Source organism: Homarus americanus, unplaced genomic scaffold (genome assembly GCF_018991925.1).
Source record: "Homarus americanus isolate GMGI-L3 unplaced genomic scaffold, GMGI_Hamer_2.0 scaffold45698, whole genome shotgun sequence".
Taxonomy (NCBI): domain Eukaryota; kingdom Metazoa; phylum Arthropoda; class Malacostraca; order Decapoda; family Nephropidae; genus Homarus; species Homarus americanus.
In genome coordinates this window covers 7,144,284-7,167,702 of record NW_024735554.1, presented here as the reverse complement: position 1 = coordinate 7,167,702, position 23,419 = coordinate 7,144,284, and the positions used below count along the sequence as shown (strand labels likewise).

The following is a 23,419-nucleotide window of genomic DNA, read 5'->3' as shown; positions in this document are numbered from 1 at the left end:
ACCCCGTTACTACCTGTTGTGGTCACTGATACACCCCGTTACTGTGGTCACTGTTACACCCCGTTACTACCTGTTGTGGTCATTGTTACACCCCGTTACTACCTGTTGTGGTCACTGTTACACCCCGTTACTACCTGTTGTGGTCACTGATACACCCCGTTACTGTGGTCACTGTTACACCCCGTTACTGTAGTCACGTGTTGGATTGGGTAGTTAAGCACCTCTCATATAATAATAAATTAATTAAATAAAACAGAAACATATGGTCGATAGGTTTAATTTATATCGTTTTTTCTCTTATTTTTTAATTATCATCTTCCTGGCTGGGATAAGGCGGACCTCAGGCGTTTTGGTGCTATAAAAAAACTTATTTTTCCTTGGCTCTAATTCAGGTTTAATTCTTTTTGTTTTTTTCTGAGGCTGGTGAGCTGGCAGGCTGGTGAGCAAAAACTATCACCAACTGATGGCTTTGTCTGGTACTGATAATGAACTCCAGCGCACATCCTCAATTTTTATGGACGGACCAGTTTGTGTTAGAAAGATTTTCGATATATTTTCGTCCTATGTGAAAGTCAGATTGATTAAAAAAAATATCTGTGAATTATTTTTGGGAAATTATTTTCGTAGGAAGTCGAAGAAAGGGAAAAAAACTGCCTGTGGAAATATTTTAAAAGAATACTACATGGGATGAGTAGATATATGATGACGTCACTGTTTTACTTGTAGTGAGGCATTCTGGGAGTTGGCTAGAGGTTCGCGCCGGCATCTTTGTTTACCGGAGCACTGGAACACAATAAGAGCCATCAAAGGCGCTCTCTATAACTGGAGGTTTTGAGCAGGTAAACACACACCGTGATACACACTAGTTGTTGTCTAACGAGGAGCCATAGGTGTATTGAGCGTATACACAATGTACCATGTGTAGTCTACAATCTTTGGGTGGTACATGTACGCTGCCCGAAAAAGGTTCAGAATCACTGGTCTAGACGAGAGCTGCAGATCCGAAGGAATTAACGGGTCATACCTGCACGATACCTGTGTGTGTGTGTGTGTGTGTGTGTGTGTGTGTGTGTGTGTGTGTGTGTCTGTGTGTGTGTGTGTGTGTACAGAAAACGTATACAGTGTGTCTATGGACCAAAGTTGGTGTCATGTCAACTTTCAACTCGTGAACACCAACAAACAACACGTAAAAGACTGACCCAAACTTACAGAAGGCAGTTTAAGAGCAACTTGACCTCACATGACCTATACCCACACACACTAACACCCAAGGGTCAGGTCGACCTCATTCCACGGCCTGACAAATGGGTTGAGTTTGGCGGGGAGCGATAAAGTTTGGCTAATTTGGCGAACACTTTCCTCACCCACTGAGACTACAACTGCATTACGCGTGCCGCCAAATTGGATACGCTAACCAATTTCCAAAGGGGGGAGGGAGAGAGAGTGAGAGGGGATGGGCGAGTGAGAGGGAAGGGGAGAGTGAGAGGGAAGGGGAGAGTAAGAGGGAAGAGGAGAGTAAGAGGGAAGGGGAAAGGTGAGGGGATAGTGTGGCGGGGAAGGGGAGGGAGAGTCAAGGGGAGAGGAAAGGTTGCATGACCTGGGATTTGAAAATGTGTTTACTGTGGTGAGAGAGACAGCTGCTGGTGGATATATATATATATTCTCAATAGTTTGAGAGTCACAGCACGTGACAGGTTTGGTATGAATGTGATGAAACCTACGGTTACCTGACATAAATCCCCTTGATTTCTACCTGTGGGGTCACATAAAAAGCAAGGTGTATGTTACAGAGGTTCGCAAACCTTGAAGAATTGTGGCGCCGTGTACAGGACGGTGTGAAAAACATTCGCGACACCCGTGGGGTCTTTCAGTGTGTGCGACACTCACTAGTACTACGAGCTGAGCCTTGCATTGAACAAGAGGGCCGGAACTTGAACATTTCCTCTAAATGTTAATACCAATACAAATCATATGACATTATTATTGTTAATAAACGTCACTAGCACAGTGTGTTGGATGTTTCATATACACCCTATATAGGCTTCATCACATTCCTACCAAACCTGTCACGTGCTGTGACTCTCACTGTTGACAATTGACAGTTTGGTCATTTAGATATTTATCTTTATTTATGTCTCAGGAATACACCCTTGATTAATGAAAGGTATTTACTGAACACCCTGTATATATATATATATATATATATATATATATATATATATATATATATATATATATATATATATATATATATATATATATATATATATATATACAAAATGGTGAGTGGTGTGGCGAGTTTAGACACTTGCTGTAAGCCTCAGTATGGTCCCTCCCCTGGTAGATGTTTGGACACACCTGGACATATGTCCCTTCAACAGCAGTGACCCGTTTGTCCCCAGGACTCGTTTCTTCCCCAGCAGGCGTTGCTGGGATCCTGGTGAGGAAGGGTGACGGACCCTCAGCGAGATATAAAACAAATTGCCTCGAGTCTTCATCCATCAGGAGGTTGTTCTTGTAGCAGGTCAAAGGTGATTACTCCTTTGTGGTGTGGGTCGTCCCCCTCACGTACTACAGTAGGTGCCCGAATAACCTCTGATACTGTCCCCGCACCCCAGCAGGTATCTCCAGGAAGGGAGTGGCGGCGTTCCAGCGCAAGTCTTCGTCCTCTGAAAACCTCTCCTGTCCCCTGTAGGTGATAGCGAGATTACTTCTTTGTACTCGTAGGCATCCCCTCCCCTTAGGTCCTCTGAAACAGATCCTAATTTTTGGTGTGTCTTCCCCAGCAGGCAGCTCCGGGAACCTACTGAGGGGGGTGACGGTGCCTCAGTACGCCTTCGCTGGGGGTCAGGCCACTCTGAGCTGCTCCTACGACTTGAGGGCCACCAGACTCTACTCCCTCAAGTGGTACCACAACGGCACCGAGTTCTACCGCTACGTCCCTACTGAACGCAACACACCCATGAACATCAAGCCCAGCCACAAGTTTTCTGTCACTGTGAGTGATTTCTAAGTGTTATCTATGGTGTTCTCTGTGTACTGTCTACCACCACAATAACCAAACACCACAACCACCACCACATCACCACACACCACCACCACCATCACCACTTTCCTTCAAAGCAAAACACGCATATATGTACCTGGCCACAAGGACAAGCGTGTGTTAATCTGAGTTGAAGATATGAAGAACAAGTAGTGAAGATGAAGAGTTAGTGATAATGAGACTGTACGGTAGTGTCTTGAACAGGTTCCAGGTTTGTTTGTTACTAGATAAAACCTCAGTGAACATGACAAGAGTTGGTGACTTAACTGAACTCCCACCTAACAACGACAACATTGAATACGATCCAGGTCTGTCAAATGGAACCCTAAAAACTTTGATCAGGGAAAAAAAAACTTGTATACAAATGTGAAGAAAGCAGACAGAAGCAGACATGAGTAGACAGGCGCAGACAGAAGCAGACAGGAGCAGAGAGGAGTAAGACAGGCACAAGTCAAGCAGTTCATTGTCTAGTATGGCCAAGTTGTGTTGAGTAAAGCGTGTGTAGAGAGCAAGCAACTAGATGAATTGATTACAAGATGTCTTAACTACTAGATTGGGGTTAGGATATAGGTACTGTAGCTCTGTCAGTATACTATTCAAATAACACCACACCACACAACACCACACACCAACACCACACACCACCACACACCAACACCACACACCACCACACACCAACACCACACACCACCACATAACACTACACAACACCACAACACCACAACACCCAGTCAACACCACACCAACACCACACAACACCACCACCACACAACACCACACCAACACCACACAACACCACACAACCACACCACTACACAACACCACACACCACTCACACAACACCACACACCACCACACAACACCACACACCACACACAACACTACACAACACTACACAACACTACACAACACCACACAGCACTACACAACACCACACAACACTACACAACACCACACCAACACCACACAACACCAGACAACACCACACCAACACCACACACAACACCACATCAACACCACACAACACTACACAACACCACACACACCACTACACAACACCACACACCACTACAACACCACACACACCACGACACAACACTACACAACACTACACAGCACTACACAACACCACACACCACTACACAACACACACACCACACCACACAACACACAACACAGCACTACACAACACCACACACCACTACACAACACACACACACACACAACCCACACACACCACAGACCACCACACAACACCACACAACACTACACAACACCACACACCACTCACACAACACCACACACCACCACACAACACCAGCCAACACCACACCAACACCACACAACACCACACACCACACCAACACCACACACAACACTACACAACACCACACCACTACACACACCACACCACACACAACACACACACCACCACACAACACCACACCACCACACACCACTACACACCACACACAACACCACAACACACACAACACACACCACTACACAACACCACACACCACACACACAACACCACACACCACCACACACCACACTGCACCCACACACACCACTACACAACACCACACAACACACAACACCACACAACACTACACAACACCACACACACCACTACACACAACACACACACCACACAACACCACACACCACCACACACCACCACACACACACCACACAACACCACACACCACCACACACCACACACACCACCACACACCACCACACAACACTACACAACACCACACACCACCACACCACCCAGCCAACTCTTACCTGCCGTAAAATTGATTATTAGCCTCGTCCGGCCTTAAAGAACAGAGTATCTCAGACCAGGTCATGTTTTGCAGTGTATAAACAGACACAAACTGACAGACACACACACTGACAGACACACACACTGACAGCCACACACACTGACAGACACACACACTGACAGACACACACTGACAGCCACACACACTGACAGACACACACCTGACAGACACACACACTGACAGCCACACACACGACAGCCACACACTGACAGACACACACTGACAGACACACACACTGACAGACACACACACTGACAGACACACACACTGACAGACACACATGACAGACACACACTGACAGACACACACTGACAGACACACACTGACAGACACACTGACAGACACACACACGACAGACACTCACTGACAGACACACACACTGACAGACACACACACTGACAGCCACACACTGACAGACACACACTGACAGACACACACACTGACAGACACACACTGACGAACACACTGACAGACACACACACTGACGAACACACTGACAGACACACACACACTGACAGACACACACTGCCAGACACACACACTGACAACACACACGACAGACACACACTGACAGACACACACACTGACGAACACACACTGACAGACACACACTGACAGACACACACTGACAAACACACACTGACGAACACACTGACAGACACACACGACACACACACCGACAGACACACACTGACCAGACACCACGACGAACACACACTGACAGACACACGACAGACACACACTGACAGACACACACTGACAGACACACACGCGACAGACACACACTGACAAACACACACTGACAGCCACACACGACAGACACACACTGACAGACACACACTGACAGACACACACTGACAGACACACACACTGACAGACACACACTGACAGACACACACACACTGACAGACACACACTTATAGACACACTGACAGACACACACGACAGACACACACACACTGACAGACACACACTGACAAGACACACACGACGAACACACGCACAGAACACTGACAGACACACACTGACGAACACACACACTGACAGACACACACTGACAGACACACACTGATAGACACACACACTGACAGACACACACTGACAGACACACACACTGACAGACACACACTGACAGACACACACTGACAGACACACACTGACAGACACACACACTGACAGACACACACACTGACAGACACACTGACAGACACACACACTGACAGACACACACTGACAGACACACACACTGACAGACACACACTGACAGACACACACACTGACAGACACACACGACAGACACACACTGATAGACACACACACACACTGACAGACACACACTGACAGACACACACTGACAGCCACACACTGACAGACACACACTGACAGACACACTGACAGACACACACTGACAGACACACACACACTTATAGACACACACACTGACAGACACACACTGACAGACACACACACTGACAGACACACACTGACAGACACACACTGACAGACACACACTGACAGACACACACTGACAGACACACACTGACAGCCACACACTGACAGACACACACTGACAGACACACTGACAGACACACACTGATAGACACACACACTGACAGACACACACACTGACAGACACACACACTGACAGACACACACACTGACAGCCCACACACACTGACAGACACACACACTGACAGCCACACACACTGACAGACACACACACTGACAGACACACACACTGACAGACACACACTGACAGACACACACACTGACAGCCACACACACTGACAGACACACACACATGAACACACACAGAGACACACACACTGACAGCCACACACACTGACAGACACACACACTGACGACACACACACACTGACAGACACACATGCAGCAGACACACATGACAGACACACACACAACAGCCACACTGACAGACACACACTGACAGACACACCGACAGACACACGGAACACACACACTGATAGACACACACACTGACAGCCACACACTGACAGACACACACACTGACAGACACACACAAACTGACAGACACACACACACCCTGACAGCCACACACTGACAGACACACACTGATAGACACACACACTGACAGCCACACACACTGATAGACACACACACTGACAGACACACACACTGACAGACACACACACTGACAGCCACACACACACAGCAGACACACACACTGACAGCCACACACTGACAGACACACACACTGACAGACACACACACTGACAGACACACACTGACAGACACACACACACTGACAGACACACACACTGACAGACACACACTGACAGACACACACTGACAGACACACACACTGACAGACACACACACACTGACAGACACACACACTGACAGACACACACGCAACACACTGACAGACACACACACACACTGACAGACACACACACTGACAGACACACACTGACGACACACACACACTGACAGACACACACTGACAGACACACACTGACAGACACACACACTGACAGACACACACTGACAGACACACACACTGACAGACACACACTGACAGACACACACACACTGACAGACACACACACACTGACAGACACACACACTGACAGACACACACACTGACAGACATACACACTGACAGACACACACTGACAGACACACACTGACAGACACACACACTGACAGACACACACTGACAGACACACACACTGACAGACACACACTGACAGACACCGAAACAGACACACACACACTGACGACACACACTGACAGACACACACACTGACAGACACACACTGACAGACACACACACTGACAGACACACACACACTGACAGACACACACTGACAGACACACACTGACAGACACACACACACTGACAGACACACCCTGACAGACACACCACGACAGACACACACACTGACAGACACACACACTGACAGACACACACACTGACAGCACACACTGACAGACACATGACGAACACACACTGACAGACACACACACTGACAGACACACACTGCAGACCACACTGACAGACACACACACTGACAGACACACCCTGACAGACACACACACTGACAGACACACACACTGACAGACACACACTGACAGACACACAACGACAGACACACTGACAGACACACCACTGACGAGCACAAACTGACAGACACACACCACACACACACTGACAGACACACACTGACAGACACACACTGACAGACACACACTGACAGACACACACTGACAGACACACACACTGACAGACACACACTGACAGACACACACACTGACAGACACACACACTGACAGACACACACTGACAGACACACACTGACAGACACACACAATGACAGACACACACACACTGAAGCAGCCACACACTGACAGACACACACTGACAGACACACACACTGACAGACACACACTGACAGACACACACACTGACAGACACACACACTGACAGACACACCCTGACAGACACACACTGACAGACACACACTGACGAACACACACTGACAGACACACACATGACAGACACACACTGACAGACACACACTGACAGACACACGCGACAGACACACACACTGACAGACACACACTGACGAACACACACACTGACAGACACACACACCTGACAGACACACACTGACGAACACACACTGACAGACACACACACACTGACAGACACACACACTGACAGACACACACTGACAGCACACACTGACAGACACACGACAGACACACACACACTGACAGACACACTGACAGACACACACACTGACAGACACACACCGACAGACACACATGACGAACACACACACTGACAGACACACACTGACAGACACACACTGACAGACACACACTGACAGACACACACACTGACAGACACACACGCGACAGACACACACTGACAGACACACTGACAGACACACACTGACAGACTCCAGCAGACACACACTGACGAACACACACACTGACAGACACACCCGACGAACACACACTCACAGACACACACACTGACAGACACACACACTGACAGACACACACAGAACCTGACAGACACACACTGACAGACACACACTGACAGACACACACACTGACAGACACACACTCCACACACACACACTGACAGACACACACACTGACAGACTCACCCTGACAGACACACACTGACAGACACACACACTGACAGACACACACACTGACAGACACACGCACGACAGACTGACAGACACACACTGACAGCCACACACTGACAGACACACACTGACAGACACACTGACAGACACACACACACTGACAGACACACACACTGACAGACACACACACTGACAGACACACACTGACAGACACACACACACTGACAGACACACACTGACAGACACACCCTGACAGACACACACACCTGACAGACACACACACTGACAGACACACACACTGACAGACACACTGACAGACACACTGACAGATACACACACTGACAGACACACACACTGACAGACACACACTGACAGACACACACTGACAGACACACACACTGACAGACACACACACTGACAGAGACACACACTGACAGACACACACACTGACAGACACACTGACAGACACACACACTGACAGACACACACACTGACAGACACACACTGACAGAGACACACTGACAGAAACGCGTCAAAATGTTCCCAGAATTAGAGGATTTTTGTAATTAACTTTTAACGTTAATGATAATTGTTAAACTTTATAAACAAATATATTTTATTATCGGAATATAAGATCCTCTTCTCTCTCTCCTCTCTCCTCTCTCTCTCTCTCTCTCTCTCTCTCTCTCTCTCTCTCTCTCTCTCTCTCTGTATTCATCTAGCACACTATTATATACTATTGAAATAATGTAAATATATGAAGAAGATTGAAAGAATAGAAAGAGGTAGAAAGAGAGAGAGAGAGAAAAAGAAAGCGAGAGAGAGAGTAAAAAGCAAGAAGTAAAAAGCGAGAGATTAAATAAATAATAACTAAATTATAAACACCGCCGTAAATTGCCATAAACACATTAAAGCGTATAAGACTGAAAAGGGTAAACATGGAAGATAAACATTGATGAATTACGTAGATAGATAGTCAACACACACACACACACACACACACACACACACACACACACACACACACACACACACACACACACACACACACACACACACCAGCTACCAACAGACACCACAAGATCATTCACTCTTCTCTTGTGCCCCTAGCTAGTATGTTCACCCCCTATCATACATACATACATACATACATACATACATACATACATACAAATATTAATTAAACTTTGGGACAATACCGGACGCTAGTTTAGGAGTTGAGAGCAAGAAGGACGTAACTGACCGGCTATTGCATTTCTTGTCCAGAGTTTTAGTTGTAATAATAATAATATAATAATAATAATTAACGTTTATTGAAAGAGCTTGCAGCCAGAAGGCTGAAAATATACAGTTACATTTGGAATGGGTTACGACTGGGTTCAGTTGTTTGTGTGTTTGTGTGTTTGTGTGTTTGTGTATGTGTGTACGTGTGTTTGTTTATGTGCATGTTACTGGATGAGTGGGTGTTTGTTTGTGCGTTTGTAGTATGTGTGTGTGTGTGTGTGTGTGTGAATATGTGTAGCGTTTGTTTTTTTTTGATTGTTAATTGTTTGTTCATTGTTTTGTGTATATGTGTATTTTTCCTGACATACATTAAGTTAAGGAACACATTTAGACAGGGTAGAGTCTCTGTGCAATTACCCTTCCATCTTAATTTTATTTTATTGGTATTTAATGAACTCACTTACCCTCTGATATGCCCAAAATTAGAGTAGAAATTACACCGAGACGCTATGGTAACTTATGAACCTTTATTAATCCTCATTTATGTGTCGTAGTTTAATTTAGAATAGTTCACACGTCTTTATAGGTTAAGGTAAATTAATAACTTGCGAATTGTCGAGGATCGTGAGGGTAAATCAATGACTGCAATAACCGTATCAACAAAACATGACTACCACTGTGCACACTTGGCTGTAGAGCGGTCTATATCAATTAAGTTTCAATGACAAATCCCGGTGATTATTTTCTCCCTAATCGCTTCATGGGAGACTGGGGGACTGGGTGGGGACAGATCCATGAAAAGTTGCCATTTTTCAAAACTGCTGGCTGGTAGTGTTTGTTGTTCTCTTTGTCGGGTCCGCATTTTGTTTTCGGGAAATTCATTATAATTGGTACTTTTAATTTCAATAATTATATGTGACGTATTGGTCATGCCGATGAATAAAAAGTTGTGTGTATAACGGTAAGAGTAGTGTGGCGTATTGGCGCTAGATGGCGTTAACCTCATGGAAACAAAAGTAATGAATGTTGTGCCAGAGGTCGTGTGTCCGATGTACTGTGTACGTGGTTAGAAAAGTACCGCGAACACGACCCAGAGACAGGAAGCAGCTACACGGAACTGCTGTGGGGATTATTATTATTATTATTATTTATTATTATTATTATTATTATTATTATTATTATTATTATTATTATTTTTATTTATTATTATATTGCACCTCATTCGAAAAGTCATGGCTACAAACCCTCGACAGAAGGCCAAGAAGCCCTAGAATATTGTGAAAAATCTAGGTATAAAACCATTACATTCCAATAGTTTCGTTATGTTAAATTAAATTAGTTTTAGTTGGTTCGTGTCGTCAGGTCTCGTATATGGGCAATGTTCGTGGTACCTTCGCAACATTCATGCATCCTGCTGCTGTATTAATGTTAGGATCTTACAACGAAGACAGCTTGTAGTGTACAATGTTATAAGGTAATGATGATGATGAAGATGATGATGATGATGATGATGATGATGATGATGATGCATGATGGAGTTTGTTAATACACCAGCAGGACCCATCATCCATCAGTGTGTGTGTGTGTGGTTGTGGCGCGGGAGTTCAGTGCTTGTGACATTTAAAGGTCAAAGGTCAGTGCCCACTTAATGTGTGTGTATATATATATAGGTCATGATCGTCAGTCTCAGAGTTTCTTGAGATGAATATTTCTAAACACACACACACACACACACACACAGACACACACACAAACACACGAAACGTACAGATTCCCATATACACACTGTACGTTAATTGTGTGTCATAACTGGTAGTGTCTGGGTGTTGTCTGCGTTAGTGTTGGTCTTAGTTGTAAGATTCGTGGGGTTTTTTTGTCCACGTCTTCAGTTGTAAAGAAGTTTTGGTACATTGAACCTTTAAGAATTTGGCCACAGGTTCAAAAAGGTTTATCGGTAATTTGTATCTTTATTGTAAACACGAGATGGGATGTATGGCCACGATTAAACTACCGGGAGCAAATATGGCGGTCAAAATATCACGAGGACTTAGGCATAACGAAAGGCGTTCTCTTATTCTCAATCACAGGATAGATATTTACTTACGACTCTCTGAGAATCACGCCCTGAAAGACGTGCGTACGAACGGACAATCGTATTGACAATAGCGAATATATTAATTGTTCAGCGCCATTCATTGTACCAGAACAACTAGATTGAATTCCCTTTACTTCGTATCTTAAAAGGATTCAATGCTAAATCCGGCATTCAATTCAGGATCCAGATTCACAAAGGATCTCACAGTACGTTGGGTATATCCTGGAGTGGCTGGTGGATATATTTACTGCGGCTCATAAACACAACTGTGCTCTACTTACCATTATCTGAAGATGATATATATTGTAGCTACGTGGTTTAAGACGACAGTGTGAATGAACTGTATGTATATTAAGCACATATATATATACACACATATATATTTATCAAGAGATCGGCCTAAAACTTCCCATTTGAAAATAAGGATAAACTTCAGGTAACGTCGCACCAACATTGGGAGTATAAACAGTATGAGTGGAGATAGTCGACTACCCCCTTAGTGTACGGTGCCGCCTCTGAGCTGGATAAAATCACCTGGCGTTAACCAAATAAAACCTAAGTGGCGTCCCCGTAGTGAAGGGGTTAAGATGCCAACATGGTGATGATACTGAATACATTATCCTATTAATATTGGAACCATACATAACTATTCCTCACATGATTCATTAAAACTTTTCTAACTGTTGTACTTAACTTACGACAGACAGACATATTTCTAAAGTTAAAATTTTCCTCTTAACTACTGATATTAAAACTCACACGTTATAACAATGGATTCACTTAAATTCGTATAGTTAATCTGGTCCTTAACTGGTGATACCTTAAATTAACCCAGCCATCTCACTTAACCTAACCTAACCTAACCCCTAACCCAGCCATCTCACTTAACCTAACCTAACCTAACCTAACCTAGCCTAACCTAACCTAACCCAGCCATCTCCTCACGGTGGCTTGAATAGTACCCTGAGACTCGACAGTAATTAACGGGGTCCCTTTATCCACAGTTTATGGTAGAAACAATTATTATATACAGTACCTTAGAATGTCTGCACCTGGACTTGTGTAGTAAGTAATTTGGTAACTTAGGTCTTGTAGCGTTATTGAATTGTTTTGTGTGTGTGTGTGTGTGTGTGTGTACAGTATATGTATCTGCGTGTTTTATGCGTGTATTATTATGTATGTGCATAAGTGTGTATGTATGTATGTATGTATGGCTGCCTTCCTTCCTCGTGCCAGTGCCAATTTAGCCGGCAGGGTGGACATCGGTTACCGGATGAAGGACACCCAACAAACCAAACCAAACCCCCCACACACCACCACACCACACACCAACCACCCCCACCACCCACACACACCCACCCACCCCTCCCACCCACCACGACATCGAATCAGCATGATATTGATCCAACCGAACTCAACCGTGTCTTCAGCTTAAGGGCTGAAATTATCTACAAAGTTACACGTATATCGAGCAGTGGTCCTCCCCACCCTGCTATATGGCAGCGAGACATGGATCACATACAGGAGGCACCTCAAGTCATTGAAAACTTTCACCACAGTAGTCTACGTTCCATCCCCCGAGTTCGTGGGAAAGCAAAGAGAACAAATGCCAGTATTCTCGCTGACACCAACTGTAGGAGCATCGAGGCTAACCACTATCCATGAACAACTATGCTGGACTGGCCATGTTACCCGCATGGATGACAGTAGACTGCAAAAGCAGCTACTTTACAGTCATCAAACGAATAGTAAACGCTAACGCCGGCGGGCAACTGAAAAGGCATAAGGATAGTCTTATGACAAACCTGAAAATGCCAAATCGACCCCTCACCTGAGACGATTGCTCCATCGTAACGCTTGGAGGAGCACCACACGAGAAGGTGTCAATACTTTCAGTTAGCCCGACTGCAAACCGAGGCAGATAACGCCAACGCCGGAAAGACGCTGCCGCTGCCTCCGCACTGGATGTAGCCCTCCACATGTGAAACATCGGTGAACGACTCTGCCGGTCCCGTATCGGCCTCTTTAGTCACCTCAAAACTCACCAATGAAGGTGACATCCCTAATAACTCATATCATTGTATCATAGCTGGGTGATCATCATACTCGATTCCGAGTGACAGCAAAGTAGTAGTAGTAGTAGTAGTAGTACAGTATGTATGTATGTATCTGTACAGTATATACTGTACGTCTTTTTATTTACAGTATGTATGCGTTTATCTGTTTCTACACACACACAAATATTCGTATACACAATATGTTTTCATTTATTTAATTGGAAAGCTAAAAGAAAAACCATTACGGATAATTGGTAAATGGGGAGACTTAATGAAGACAGAGAAACCTGACTCAAAAAGTTATCGTCCACTGCATCTACCAATAAAATATTTGGGAAAAAATATTTGCCAATAATTAACCAGTTTCTGAGAACACCACTACCACCATCACCACCAGCTGCCGTGTGAGGAAGGACCCCACCTCGGCACACCTGCTGGTCTTGTTGAGCCACTGGAAGGACGCCCTGGACGCTAGACTCGCCGCCTTCGTCATCGCTCTGGACGTCACTGAAAAGTTGGGTTGCACGTGGCACCAGGCCTCGTCACCGCGCTTGGTGCACTTGTCATTATTGGTGATCTGTTGGAGCTGTTACCCGACTACCTGATTGGCAGGTCCCTCAGCGGCCAGTCATCGTCCCCCCTACCCTGAGAGCCTCGGTCCCTCAGGGGTCAGTCCAGGGACTTATAATTTCAACATGTACATCAGTGATTTTCTTTAAGGGCTGACGACTAAACATTGTCACACACTTAATAAACAAGATGCCCAGGATGTCACTGAGTCAACCTGGAGCACCTCACGTCCTGGGGTCCTCATTAGTAAGTGAGATTCGCCGTTGAGAAGGTCCAGGCGATAGTCATCTCCAGTACACCCGAGGATGATGGTGTGATGGGAGGTAAAGGCGAATAAACAGTCACCTTAACATCCTTGGGGATAAAGTGGGTGACACACGACGCTGTTGAGGAGGGAACACGCTGGACCTCTGACCCTCTACACGGGCCGAGTCCCAATATTACTTAAAACGCACCATTTTTCTGGATGTCAAGTGACCCTCCTCTACCAGGTTCAGAAGCTAAATGAATAACCTTACTGCCTGTACAGCACAACGAGAACTACTGCCTCGCCTGGCCACCATAAATGTGCTGCACAAGGAACACACAGGTACAGCACGTGGCACATTTATCTTGACTGAAATTCCAGGGCAGCAGTCACACCACACCATGAGGCCGGTCCTGCCTACTGACTATCTGATGGAGGTTCCTCAGTTCGGGGGCAGCACACACCAGCGGCCCTCACTGTCACTCACAACACCACGACTCTTACAACACACGTCTGGAGCCTCACACCCCGCCATAACACCCCCGCCCTCAACACCCTCAACACCCAGACTTACTTGCCATAAAACATTGCTTTGTTTTTCTCCAGTATATATCAATTTGTTTTGTATAATATGGTAGTAAAGAGGCTCTCCAGCGGACCTGGATTAGATACGGTATATATATATTTTTTTAAGGAAGACGGGAAGCAACACCGCACCTTGTACCTCTGTGTGATAATTAAAGTAGAGGTTTAATAATGAAGAGATAGTGAGAGATAGAGAAAGATCGAACCCAGAGAGAGAGAGAGAGAGGTGGGAGGGAGGAGAGAGAAAGAGGGGATCGGGGAGAGGGAAGAGACGAAGAGGAGAGAGAAGAGAGGCATAGCGACGTAAAACTGAGAAAATGGGACGTAAAGGCGGTAAAGCCAGTCAACAAAACTAAACAACGATAAATGGGGCGAGAGAGAGAGAGAGAGAGAATAAATTAGTAAGGAAAAATGAATAAGAACGAGAGACAGACAGACATACAGAGTGAGAAAAAAAAAGAGAGTGAGAGAGAGTGTGAGAGTGAGGGGGAAAAAGAATCAGAAAGAGAGAGCAGAGCATCCCTCCATACCTCTCTCTCCTTTCTTCCTCCTCCCTCTACCCCCCTTCCATCACTACCAAATAACCCTCACCATCCGGGTCATCACCATCACTCTCTCCCTCATCATCACCATTATCTTCTATCTCCTCCCTCCGTCACCCCTCACTCCTCCCATTACCTGCCATCATTCACCATTATGTCTTATCCACCCAACATTAACTCTTCATTATGTCTTCATTCTCTCACTCCTTATCCCACACTGTGTCATTTTTTTCTGTCTCGCTCTATCTCTCGCTCTATCTCTCGCTCTATATATATTTACTCTCTTTCGAATGGCTTAAATCACACTTTTCTATCTTATTTTTCATTTTATCGTCAGCATCTCTTTGTTTTCTCATTATTATAATCTTCCTCTCTCTCTCGTTATCTGTTTATCTCTCCTCCGTTCATTCATTCGTTAAGTAAATGAATTACTTGCATTTTTTTTTATTTATTTATTTATTTTTTTTGGGGGGCGCAAATCTCCTCCCATCTACACACACACACACACACACACACACACACACACCACTATTCTACAGACCCACTACACTATCCTCCCCTCCACTATTCCTCTCCATCTTCCTCCTGTTCTTCCCACATTGCCACCCTTCCCCTCCCCTCCCCTACCCACACCTTCCCTCCCCCACCTCCCCTCACCTTCCCCTCTCCCAACTCCCCTACCCTGCCCCCTTCCCCCTCCACTCCCTTCCCCTCCTGCCACCTCCCCCTCCCCCTCCCCCACTTTACCCCTACCCCTGCCCCCCTTCCCCTCCTCCAGACTCCCTACCTGCCACACCTTTTCCCCTCCCACCTGTTCTCTGTCCCCCCCCTTCCTTCTGTTCTCCCCACTCCCCTAACTCTCACACTCCCTCACTCACCCACAGGAGTTGTTCCGTAACGACCAGCGGGTGACCTTGTCCCTCACGCAGCTGGCCGTGTCAGCGTCGGGTCAGTACCGTTGTGAGGTCATCGCTGAGCACCCCAGCTTCCGCACCGAGTGGTACCGAGCTACCATGACCGTCCTCCGTGAGTACCATTGATTACCATGACCGTCCTTAGTTAGTACCATTGATTACCATGATGATGGCTGTACCTCCTTTAGTACCATTGATTACCATGACCGTCCTTAGTTAGTACCATTGATTACCATGATGATGGCTGTACCTCCTTGAGTACCATTGATCACCATGGCTGTCCTCGCTAAGCACCATGGTTATAAAGATTGCCATGAGTTCAATGACTGTAGATATCACCATGATCATCTCCAGTAGGTACCATGACTACCATAACAATGCTGAAGTAAGTTCCTTGACTACCATTTTCAACAACACACTTCACTCCGCCACTACAACACACCACCATCACCAGAACTACTTGATCTCTCAATATGACGACGATCCAGCAATGGCAGAATGATCTAAGTTATTAATAATGTCATAGCTTGAGATGCCGAATAGTGACGGGCAAGGGTTGTCTGTAGAAGTTGCTGCAGGCTACATCTAGTGCGGGAGGGGCGGCGGCAGCGTCTTTCATGGATGCCTCTCACTCCAACATTCTACCATAATCTCTCTCTCTCTCTCTCTCTCTCTAACATATATTTTTCACCAGTCTCTCACTTTCTACATTCTCAGTAGAGGAACCTCACCTCACCTCAGGCACTCTGGACGGTTCTCTCATTCTCACGTCTCTTCTTTATCCGAGGTTGTTATTCTCTTCCCCTTTATTTAACTCCTCGTCTTTCTCTCCCTCCTTCACAGCTTGTCCGTCGCTTCTAACTTGTTGGGAGTTCTCTATAGCACCCACCCGTGTATCATCCTCTCTGTGTGTGTGTGTCTATATTTCTTTCAGTCCGCCTATTTCTTTCTTTCCCTCCACTTGTTCTCTGATTCATCCTCTGACATATTTCTCTCTCTCTCTCTCTCTCTCTCTCTCTCTCTCTCTCTCTCTCTCTCTCTCTCTCTCTCTCTCTCTCTCTCTGGGATACTTGCAATACCTCCTATTTTTTTTCCATTCCCTCTCTCCATTTAGACTAGCAGCCATATCTCCTCCTCCCTCCCACCCTCCTCTCTCTCCTCTCACACCTCCCCTCTCTCCCTCACCTCTCTCCCTCCTTCTCTACTTATTTTCACCAATTTAGATTTTTTTTCACGTTCACTAATAACTCTTCTCGTGTTATTGTCTTAAACTCGTTCACTAACATTTACAATTTCGTTGGTGAAGTTCTATACATAGTCGGGCGTGACGGGCACACAGCGGCTCACCCCCTACCCCATCACCACACCCACACCCCACCCACCACCCCCACCTTACATATAACTATCAATTAAAACGCGACGCCCCTCACTAACACTCCCGTTCTCATCTCTCTTTAACTGCCTCATTCGTGAAACTACTGAACAAGCATGACGTCATTACACATCCTTAACACAGTCACCACTTCCAATGCCAACCAATTTCCTTTTCCTTTTCCCCGGCCACTCTAAACCCAAGCTTCATTATCTCTGTATAAAAAAAAAAAAAAATGGTGGACGACATTGAACATTTTCCATTTGTCCCCACGTTTTCAATACTCTCCACACCGCTTTTCTCGCCACTCTATCATATGCTTTTTACAGACCCAGAAATGCCACAAACGAATTTTCCATCTCCAGACACGATAATAGAAATTTGAATACAAGAAAAACCGTGGGAATGTTACCCCAGCCTGCTGTGTTTTCGTCAACAAAACACTCAAGAGCTCTCGCGCGCGTACACGATGACGTCTTCTACAGTCGTCATAGCCGTTAGGAATTTAGAGTATCTAATCACAGCTGCCGACGCTCACCTCCCAGGTAAGGGTACAGCATTACAGCCTTCAGAGGCGGGTTAAAAATTCTTACTAAACAGGTCCCTCGGGACACAAACCCTCAGACCCTGCACCAGGTACACACGATGACCGTAACCTGTCGCAAGGTGCCAACGTAAGAATTAGTACAATAATATAAATCCAACATGTTTGGTTTTCTTCAACAAAACACTCGAGACATTCCCAGTGTAAGCATGATGACGTTCACTATAGACTCATAACGCGTACCTTAAGAGGATCGAGGCCGCGGTAACGACGTTCACCTGTCAGGTAATGGGATACAAACCCCCAAAGGCGGATCCGAATTAAAACCTAACGGATTTACTCGCCGAACAACCTTCAAAATATGGGCATTATAACGGTGCCGATTTAAGGTTTGAATTGTAGAATAATTAAAAAGAAAAATATGAAACCAGCGAGAGAATTTACGGATTATTGTCTAGTTTCGTCAACAAAATCTTTAGCGGGTAAATACGACGATGTAGGTTATAAATACCTTAACATTGACCATGTTAAAGGATCGTGTCACAGGGTGCTGACGCTCACCTGTAAGGTAATGGGATCAAAACCTCTGAGGGCAGGATCACAGCACAGGCTAAACAGGTTCCCACACACACACGTCGACTGCAGACTGTTTGATGTTGTTGTTGTTGCTGTGTTGGGTTGCCGGAGGTGAAGTGTGGGTGTGGTATTTACTTCTTCTTCTTCTTCTTCTTCTTCTTCTTCTTCTTCTTCATATATTTCTGGAGCACCTTTCCTTCTCCTTCCCTTCGATTTCTACCTTTTTATTAAGTGTCCTTTTTTATTCCCATTTGTTCTTGTTCTTGGTGATTCTTATCCTCTGTCTTCCTCTCCTCCCTTCCCTCCTTCCGTCTCTTCCTCCCGTCTTCCCATATCTCTGATTACTCTTCATTTCCATCCTATTTCCTTCTTATTTCCTTTATTCTCATCTGTGGGTCAGGTCTCTCTTTTCTTTCTCTCTCTCTTCACCATTCCTCTCTCTCCTTTCCCTCTATTGCACAGTGAAGTGTGAGAGGCCCCCAAGTGTAATGCCACAAGGGCAGTCATGAATATTAACACAGGTAACATATTGGTGGTGGTGTGCTACTGCCGTCCGCACCACAGTTGACTCTAGATCATGTAAATGGATTTATACGTGTGTGTGTGGTATAATGTGTGTGTGTGTGTGTGTGTTGTCACCCCTACTTAGGCTTAGCGTACCTATCCTTTCAATCTAGGTAACCCTATCGTCCTGTGTTCACTCTCATTAAATGATCACACATTAAATTGGAATGTTTGACAATACTGTACGAGGATAATGAGAAAGAGATTGAAGCTATGATGGACGAAAACAACTTGCATGTTTTGGCTCCAAGCGAGACATTGCTGAGTGTGAGAGAGGTGTGCTGAGGACAAGTGAGGGGTGTAAGGTCACGAGTATGTGAGAGAGGTGTGCTGGGGACAAGTGAGGGGCGTAAGGTCACGAGTGTGTGAGAGAGGTGTGCTGGGGACAAGTGAGGGGCGTAAGGTCACGAGTGTGTGAGAGAGGTGTTAGGGGGACAAGTGAGGGGCACTGAGTAAGTGTGAGAGGTGTGCTGGGGACAAGTGAGGCGTAGGTCTGTGTGAGAGGTGTGCTGGGGACAAGTGGGGGGTGTAGGTCACGAGTGTGAGAGAGGTGTGCGGGGACAAGTAGGGGCGTAGGGTCATGAGTGTGTGGAGAGGTGTGCTGGGGACAAATGAGGGGTGTAGGTCACGGTATGTGAGGTGTGTGCGGGGACAAGTGAGGGGCATAGGTCACGAGTGTGTGAGAGAGGTGTGCTGGGGACAAGTGGGGGCGTAAGGTCACGAGGTGTGTAGAGAGGTGTGCTGGGGACAAGTGGGGGGTAGGTCACGGTGTGTGAGAGAGGTGGTGCGGGGACAAGGAGGGGTGAGGTCACGAGTGTGTGAGAGAGGTGTGCTGGGGACAAGTGAGGGGTGTGGGTCACAGTGTGTGAGAGAGGTGTGTGCGGGGACAAGTGAGGGTGTAGGTCGCGAGTGTGAGAGGTGTGTGCTGGGGACAAGTGAGGGCATAAGGTCACGAGGTGAGAGAGGTGTGTGCTGGGGACAAGTGAGGGGCGTAGGTCACGAGTGTGTGAGAGGTGTGTGTGCTGGGGACAAGTGAGGGCGTAAGGTCACGAGGTGTGTGAGAAAGTGTGTGCTGGGGACAAGTGAGGGGCATAAGGTCACGAGGTGTGTGAGAGAGGTGTGCTGGGGACAAGTGGGCGTGGGTCACAGTGTGTGAGAGAGGTGTCGGGGGACAAGTGGGGGCATAGGTCAGAGTGTGTGAGAGAGGTATGTGCTGGGGACAAGTGAGGGGCGTAGGTCACGAGTGTGTGAGAGGTGTGCTGGGGACAAGTGAGGGGCATGGGTCACGAGTGTGTGAGAGAGGTGTGTCTGGGGACAAGTGGGGGCATAAGGTCACGGTGTGTGAGAGGTGTGTGCTGGGGACAAGTGAGGGGCGTAAGGTCACGAGTGTGTAGAGAGGTGTGTGCTGGGGACAAGTGAGGGGCATAGGTCACGAGTGTGTGAGAGAGGTGTGCTTGGGGACAAGTGGGGCGTAAGGTCACGAGTGTGTGAGAGAGGTGTGTGCTGGGGACAAGTGAGGGGCGTAGGGTCCGCGAGTGTGTGAGAGGTGTGTGCGGGGACAAGTGAGGGCGTAAGGTCACGAGTGTGAGAGAGGTGTGTGCTGGGGACAAGTGAGGGGCGTAAGGTCACGAGTGTGTGAGAGAGGTGTGTGCTGGGGACAAGTGGGGGCATAAGGTCACGAGTAGAGAGGTGTGCTGGGGACAAGTGAGGCGTAGGTCACGAGGTGTGAGAGGTGTGTGCGGGGACAAGTGGGGGCATAAGGTCACGAGTGTGTGGGGTATGTGTGCTGGGGACAAGTGAGGCGTGGAGTCACAGTGTGAGAGAGGTGTGTGCTGGGACAGTGAGGCGTAGGTCACAAGTGTGTGAGAGGTGTGTGCAGGGGGACAAGTGAGGGGTGAAGTCCACGAGTGTGTGAGAGTGTGTGTGCTGGGGACAAGTGGGGCGTAAGGTCGAGTGTGTGAGAGGTGTGTGCTGGGGACAAGTGGGGGTGGGTCACAAGTGTGTGAGAGAGGTGTGTCGGGGGACAAGTGGGGCGTGGGTCACGGTGTGTGAGAGGTGTGTGTGCTGGGACAAGTGAGGGGCGTAAGGTCACAAGTGTGTGAGAGGTGTGTGCTGGGGACAAGTGAGGGGCGTGGAGTCACGGTGTGAGAGAGGTGTGTGCTGGGGACAAGTGGGGGCGTAAGGTCACGAGTGTGTGGGGTGTGTGCTGGGGACAAGTGAGGGGCGTAGGTCACGAGTGTGTGAGGTGTGTGTGGGGACAGTGAGGGGCGTGAAGTCACGAGTGTGAGAGAGGTGTGTGCTGGGGACAAGTGGGGGCGTAAAGTCACGAGTGTGTGAGGTGTGTGTGCTGGGGACAAGTGGGGGCGTAAAGTCACGAGTGTGTGAGAGGTGTGTGTGCGGGGACAAGTGGGCGTAAAGTCACGATGTGTGAGAGTGTGTGTGCTGGGGACAAGTGGGGGCGTAAAGTCACAAGTGTGAGAGAGGTGTGTGATGGGGACAAGTGAGGGCGTAAGGTCACGAATGTGTAGAGAGAGGTGTGCTGGGGACAAGTGGGGGCGTAAGGTCACGAGTGTGTGAGAGGTGTGTGCTGGGGACAAGTGAGGGCGTAAGGTCACGAAGTGTGTGAGAGAGGTGTGTGCGGGGACAAGTGAGGGGCAGGTCACGAGTGTGTGAGAGGGTGTGTGCTGGGGACAGGTGAGGGTGAAGTCAGGTGTGTGAGGTGTGTGCTGGGGACAGGGGGGTGGTCGTGTGTGAGGAGGTGTGTGTGGGGGACAAGTGAGGGGCGTAAAGTCACGGGTGTGTGAAGGTGTGTGTGCTGGGGACAAGTGAGGCGTGGTCAGGTGTGTGAGAGTGTGCTGGGGACAAGTGAGGGGTAGGTCACGAGTGTGTGAGGGACAGGGGCGTAAGTCACGAGTGTGAGGTGTGTGCTGGGGACAAGTGAGGGGCGTAAAGTCACGAGGTGTGTGAGAGGTGTGTGTGCTGGGGACAAGTGAGGGGCGTAAAGTCACGAGTGTGTGAGAGGTGTGTGCTGGGGACAAGTGAGGGGCGTAAATCTGCAGTGTGTGAGAGAGGTGTGTGCTGGAGACAAGTGAGGGGCGTA

At 47.2% G+C, this 23,419-nt stretch overlaps 1 protein-coding gene across 1 annotated transcript in view; it reads left to right on the top strand.

The window, feature by feature from the left end:
* Window positions 1-2,325: 2,325 nt before the first annotated feature.
* The window catches only part of LOC121871322, a gene marked incomplete at its 3' end in the record, with an annotated part of 43,548 nt that continues 22,454 nt past the window's right edge, over window positions 2,326-23,419 (top strand). The window contains 3 exon segments of the mRNA XM_042373541.1: window positions 2,326-2,440; window positions 2,787-2,998; window positions 17,234-17,375. Coding sequence (XP_042229475.1) covers window positions 2,326-2,440; window positions 2,787-2,998; window positions 17,234-17,375 — 469 coding nt within the window.